This window comes from Musa acuminata, chromosome BXJ2-7 (assembly GCF_036884655.1).
Source record: "Musa acuminata AAA Group cultivar baxijiao chromosome BXJ2-7, Cavendish_Baxijiao_AAA, whole genome shotgun sequence".
NCBI classification, from domain to species: Eukaryota; Viridiplantae; Streptophyta; class Magnoliopsida; order Zingiberales; family Musaceae; genus Musa; species Musa acuminata.
In genome coordinates, this window is record NC_088344.1 from 29,507,112 (window position 1) to 29,513,758 (window position 6,647).

Consider the following 6,647-nt stretch of genomic DNA (forward strand, 5'->3'; position numbering starts at 1 on the left):
CCGGACGGCTTCCTTCCAACTCCATTAATCTCTTTGACTCCTTTTTTAACTAGTTCTCATAAGAATAAGAACCTTGAACTCCCTACTCCATCATCTTTAGGTCATTGCTGTCCCCCACTCCATCTCATTTTGCACCGACCCTTCCCTCCAAGCTTCTTTAAATACCGTTACCATTCAGTACAGGCTTCACTCATCCAAACTTCAACCCAGACATGGTGGACATGGCTTCTCTCTTGCTCCTACTCTCCATGGCTTCTCTACTCCTATCCCCACTTTCACTGGCTGACCCCAACGCTACCACCATGCCCACCCCCCCAGGTGAAATCCAGAGGGAGATGGATCAGCAAATCCTTGCGACCGTACTTCCAGACTCGTCGTCCAACACCCAACCCTTCCTGACTTCTCCCACGGGGAAGTACACCGGCTACCTCCTCCGCCACAAGACCACACCGGAGTCCGGCGGCTACGGAAGTGACTTCTGCTACATCCAAATACAGGACACGGCCTCCGGTGACAGCGTGTGGGAGTCGGAGTGCGAGCCAGTGAGCAGCGCGAACGCGTGCACGCTCGTGTTCTCCGACACTGGGCTCGCGGTGCTCGACGGGAGCCAGTCGGTATGGGATACTGGTGCCAGCAACGGCAACAACTTCCCGGCGACGTTGGAGCTGGCCGACCTGGGCGACATGATGGTGGCAGACAATGACGGGGAGCTGGTCTGGAAGGCCAGCGACGATCCGAGGGTGAACCAAGGTTGCGGGTCGCCGGATCTAGGATCAGGGTCGCCCACGTTCGTCGGTGGAGACGATAGCTCTCCGTTAGGCCAGCAGCTGCCACCGCCGCCACCGTATCTGAGCGAAGGAGCTCTGCCTTTGGCGCCGGCGTCGCCTCCAGTTGTTGGAGACGACAACCTCACATCTGGCCAGGCGCCGCCACTGGCACCAACGTCGGCACCATTTGCAGCACCCACAAGTGGAGACGAGAACATCCCATACAACCAGCAGCCGCCATCATATTCAAGCAATGTAGCCTTCGGCCAACAGCAAGAGCAGCAGATGTCGGCGTTCCACGGCTTGCACGGAGTGAACCAACCATTGGTGGACAACAATGCTTACGACAGTGGGTGCTCAAGGAAGGAGGGATTGATCGGAATCCTCTTGGTTGTGGTTAGTCACTTGGTGCTTCGTGGTTTATGATGGAGCGAGAACATTAACACGGATGATGTGACGCTTGAATTGGCCAATGTGGGAGGTTTGAGTTGTGGAATATGCCGTAAGAGTCTTCTGATGTGTCTGATGTCATTCACAGTGTTACTACTTCTTTTGCTATTAATTTAAAGCAAATTGTGTTGATGAATTTTTATGTTGATACTGCTGTTTTCTACCCTAAGACGTTACTATTCCTTTCGGATGTGGATTCTCTTTCTTCAGAGCCTGAAATATATTTAATGTAGTTTATATTCATGTTTTATTAGCATCAATCAAATGCAAGACCGAACAAGCATCATTGTTATCATATTTATATTGATGTTTCATTCTTTTTTCCCTCGACAGGTTTGTAGATTTGTTATTGGATTCGGATCGGGTTATCGGGTCAGGTCCATTTGAGGGCCCGCGTGCACACCGAGATGTTTCTATTTGAGGGAGAAGGCGGGATTCAGCTAGGGTTTCTTTTCCGGTTGGGCAGGCGGCGATGCAGAGCAAGAAGAGGCGACGGGTCGATCCGCCGACGATCCACCCCCGGAATCGGTACTCGGAGAAGCCGCCGGACTTCGGCCTCCTCGCCTACCTTTACCCCTCGTTCAGCCCCTACGTCTTCCCATCCTCCCGCCCCGGCGGCCGCCCCTCCATCGACTGGACCGACTTCAACGCCACCCGCGAGCTCACCCGTGTCCTCCTTCTCCACGATCACGGCGTCAATTGGTGACATCTCTCTCCTTCCTTTGCTCCCCCAACTGGGGGTATTGATGACTTCGCTTTTCTCACTCTCCTTTGTATCTGTAGAACTAAGCAATAGTCAGTTTATGAAATTTAACGTGAGCATGGATAATATTTCATTTGTGTTGGATTATATGGCTATATTCGAAAAAAAGGGGATCTTTTTCAATATTTTGAATAAATGTTTTAATATTTTGATTGTGCCCTTCTGCTTATCCCCTTCGTTCTCAGGAAAATTTGCTTGATTTTTCTTCGTTATATCTACCAAATTCTTTTTGCCCCGTTCATAGTTCCCTTTTTGAAGCACATATTATTAATTGTTAGCAGATAAGTTCTTAGATGCTTCCCTGCACGTTTATAATATTATAGATGCTCCTCTAAATTTAATAAGCTTCTATGAACACATTTTGGGATATTATAGGTACCCTTCTAAAGTTACAAACCTCACCATTACCTATTCGATTTAAAATTGGAGTATATATGAGAGTTTGTTAAACTTATAGTGCAATAATAAGTGCAATTCAAAAGGGGTATATGTAAAATTTTTACATATTTTGAATGGTGCACATAAAATTACCCTTTATAACTTCACATTCACAGAAGAAGTTGCAGTTTTGTTGTTATTATTAGGATCTTTGGACTTAATATTACTAAATTATTTGATATATTGTGTTCTATAGCTATTGTTCCTTTGTAGAAAAGCTTCCACTTGTATGGTTTCAATTTACATAAGGGGGATTGTACATAGTACTAGTCTGATATTTGACACTTTTGCAGGTGGATCCCTGATCGTCAGCTCTGTCCTACAGTGCCAAATCGATCAAATTACATCCATTGGATTGAGGACTTGCTGTCCTCTGATCTGATCCCAGCATGGGACTGCTCTAATAGAAAAGTGAGAGGCTTTGACATTGGAACTGGTGCAAACTGCATATACCCTCTCCTCGGTGCATCTCTCCTTGGATGGAGTTTTGTTGGATCAGGTGAGCTATGTGATCTCTAACCTTCTGCTCTCTAAATACTATTTGAATGTTGTTGTATTTGATTAGTTCTTAATTCCTGAAAATGCATCATGGTAAAAGAACTTTGGTTGTAGATGTAACAGATGCGGCATTAGAATGGGCTCGAAAGAATGTAGAGAGCAATCCCCACCTGTCAGAGTTGATTGAAATCAGAAATGCAAATGATTTTTTATGTTCCTCTGAAGTCAAGCCCAAATCAGGGAAAATTATTGAGGGGGAGCTGTTCGCAGAAGAAAAAGAAGCAGAATCCTTGGAACCAAAGCTGGTGTTGAGCAGCTTTTCTAAACCTCATGTACTTGTAGGTGTGGTCAAGGATGATGAGAAATTCGACTTCTGCATGTGCAATCCTCCATTTTTTGAGAGCATCGAAGAAGCAGGTCTAAATCCCAAAACTTCTTGTGGAGGAACTCCCGAGGAACTGGTTTATCCTGGTGGAGAACAAGCTTTTGTAACTCAAATTATCAATGACAGTGTTGTGCTGAGGAACTCCTTTCGGTAAGATTTGAACCTATTTTATTGTTAGTATATGTTACAACTTTCCGAAGGAGGTCACATTCTGTTTATTTTTGGTTGTAGGTGGTTCACATCAATGGTAGGGAGAAAGGCAAATTTGAAAGTTTTGGTGTCAAAGCTTCGTGAGGTTGGGGTTTCTTTAGTTAAGACTACTGAGTTTGTTCAAGGCCAAACAGCAAGATGGGGTCTTGCATGGTCATTTATAGCTGTAAAGAAAAGTTCCATTGCATTAAATACACAAATAAAGAGCCATCATTCCTTCATGCTCGAGGTTTGTACATCAAACACACTATTGAACTAATAGACTGATGTATTTAGAAAGCTAAAACATTGTTATATGGTGCATCTATAATAAGCAATTAAGTAATAAAACATCTTTATTGGAAATATGACCATTTTGAAAAAAAAAGATCAGCCAGATTGGATGATTCAGACATGTCAGGTTTTTTGGCAATAGTGAATTACAAATCTTGTTCTTTTAAGAAATCCTGAAATGTGCTTGATTTTTCTTTTTGTAATGATGACTTTTTACCATTTCTCTGGTGCTGCAGGGGCTTCAACGACAGTTTGGTGCATTCCAAATATTGAAGGCTGTTGAATCTTTTTTCCTGGCCAATGGTGCCATTTGTAAATGTGATTTTTCATCATTTTTGGTTAATGTGAGCTCTCTAATTTCTGAAAATTTCTGTTTATATTTGTGTCATATTATGCATTTCAAATTCTTTAACTTCATGGCCTTTTTATAGGTTACATTATCAAATGACCAGATAGGTGATTTACTTAAAGATGGCCTTGCTAATATAGGTGGAAGAGCCATTAGTTCGATGTCAAATACATCAACTGACTTGAAGTTTCCGAAGGAACTCTTGTTTCATGTTTCGGTATATGTCGTACTAAAATGTACTCGATGCTAATTTGTGGTTTAGCTTCTAATATCATCAAATGCTTCTTCTAGGTGTTTGAGCAGTCTCCTGGCACAGTTTTAGTAAGAGGATCACTTTTGCACAAAGACAATCCATTGTTAGGTACTTATCTTCTCTTTGGTGAATGCATGAAGTTGCTGATTAGACTATTTGCTGATGTTAATATGATAAGAATTGTTTGAGTGTTTTATGTTATTTAGTGAATTTTCCTCTTTTTTTTTTCTGGGAATCTCTATTTTCAACATCTTATTTTCTCTATCAGTGCCTATCTGTTTTATGAATTACCATGACAGAAAAATCTAGATGAATTTTGTAGCTTAACTAAAAGGATGTATTAAGCAATTGAATTGTAAGGAGTTATGAACGAGCAATGGAACATACAAGTCCAGCTGTGTCGAAGTATTTCAAAACATGCATGTCTGACCTGCAAGAGAAATTTTCTCCAGTCATAGCCAAACTAGTTGTGCAGCTGGTAGCGAGACGTAGGTTGATTGATATGGGTATCAGAGTATGGTAGTTAAAGTAGTTGTTAGATCGTGCAGGGTTCTGATTATACTTACGAAAGATATAGTTCAGTTCAAGTACATGCTTATTTGGTTTTGTGTAGTACTGGACATACTGTGGTTACCATGGTCAGTTGCAGTACTATGATGGTCACTTCATCTTTTGCAGTACGTTCCTAATTGCTCTTTTCAGGAGTGTTTTCTTCTTTATTTTCACGATTGGAGGAAGCTCTGAAGAATGATTTCGTCAACAAATTGCGTGGGAGCTAAATGTTCTCCTGGTGGCCAAATGTTGTTATTATGGCAGAACAGATGCATCATCTGAATTGGAAGGAAGAGAGAGGTGGTTGCTTTCAGGCTGCTAACTCGAGTTTTGTTTAGTAGACCAGGAGGTTTGAGTATTGTCGTCTCTTGAAGTTGCTTAATACAGAGATCCTTTGTATATGCTGTCGAGTTCTTAGATTACTTACAATCCTGTGCATTAATCTGATGGTGTTATGAATGCTTGATACTGAGAGAGAGGATGGTTACCTCAAATATCATGGTCGTGTTTTACCTTCTAAACTCCATCAAATGTCCAATTCTTTCATTCATGACTCTTCTGTGTGATTTCTTTCAGAAGAGAGCACAGAGAAAAGGTCATCTTACTAATTAAGGTCGTGACAGCTTTACTCTGATCATTTTAAGGAAATATATTAATTAAGTATATCTGTCGATTAGACAGACACGTGGTGACAGAATGATTAGGGGGATGAGATTAGTGTCGATAGAAAAATAACGTCATCCAATGATTATGTTTATATTAATATAAAATAATATATTAAATTTTTTTTTTCAAATATCGATTAGTTTTTAATTAACTTAAACTCTAGTTCAATTAGTCTAATTGAACTTGATTTAACTAGAATATATATGAATCAATTTCTAGTCTTCATTTAATCGGTTTGATATTTAGATCATTATAATTTAGATCATATTAAATTCAATTTAAGTTAAACAAACTTGAATAAGTCAAATCAATTTGATAACACTTTGAAACAATCTAAATTGATCGAATTTTATTTGGGTCAATCAATATTTAGGCTCAAATTAAATAAAATAAAGATAATGAGATAAATTATATTATACTGGGCTAGGTTGGGCTAGCCCATGTGCACTAGTTATGCATGCACCATAGTAGGCTAGGCCAATTCATAACTCATGGATTGATCATATATATCACACATGATTTGCCCTAGGCTGGGCTAAGTTAGCCTATAGGTTGGGGTTTGACCTACGAGCGAACTTGGCCTGCTAGATGGGCTTGGCTTATTGACTAGACCTAGCCTGTAAGCTGTGGTCTGACCTATGGGTTAGGTCTAACCTGCTTGTTGATTGAGCTTCATCTATTGACTAGACCTAGCTTGACTAGGCTTAACTTGTGGGTTGTGACATAATCTATAAGCTGTGACCTAACTTGCGGGCTGTGGCTTGACCTATAGGTTAGACTTAACGGTTTCAATCTAAATCCTATCTAATTCCCTCAATTTTAAATTATGATGTCATAAAATTATAATCAAGCATCTATTAATTAGTTAATAAGTAGTCAAAACATAATAAATAATAATAGATTAAAAAATAAACTACGTAAGAAGGAAATTGTATTCTTAATAAAGTTTCGTATAAATCTAACAAAAATTTTAGAAATACATATGACATAAATAATTTTAATATATTTTAATCACAAAGTAAAATTAGAAACCTTTATAAGGA

The 6,647-nt window shown here is 40.1% G+C and overlaps 2 protein-coding genes across 4 annotated transcripts; both read left to right on the forward strand.

The window, feature by feature from the left end:
* The first annotated feature begins 205 nt into the window (after nt 1-205).
* Nucleotides 206-1,381, forward strand: LOC103973374 (uncharacterized). Its single transcript, XM_009387924.3, has one exon. It carries the CDS (start codon nt 213-215, stop codon nt 1,191-1,193), a length of 981 nt encoding a protein of 326 aa, XP_009386199.2. The 5' UTR covers nt 206-212; the 3' UTR covers nt 1,194-1,381.
* Nucleotides 1,382-1,648: 267 nt separating this feature from the next.
* Nucleotides 1,649-5,488, forward strand: LOC135580915 (uncharacterized). Of its 3 annotated transcripts, none has more exons than XM_065117829.1 (8): nt 1,649-1,919; nt 2,712-2,917; nt 3,040-3,451; nt 3,533-3,740; nt 4,021-4,128; nt 4,216-4,350; nt 4,425-4,494; nt 5,089-5,488. In XM_065117829.1, the coding sequence occupies exons 1-8, from the start codon at nt 1,690-1,692 to the stop codon at nt 5,163-5,165; spliced, it is 1,446 nt and encodes a 481-aa protein (XP_064973901.1). In that variant the 5' UTR covers nt 1,649-1,689; the 3' UTR covers nt 5,166-5,488. The 3 variants fall into 3 exon arrangements, with proteins under 3 accessions (XP_064973901.1, XP_064973902.1, XP_064973900.1); XM_065117830.1 differs by having other exon boundaries at nt 1,650-1,919; nt 3,031-3,451; nt 5,065-5,488; XM_065117828.1 differs by having other exon boundaries at nt 1,650-1,919; nt 3,031-3,451.
* Nucleotides 5,489-6,647: the final 1,159 nt, after the last annotated feature.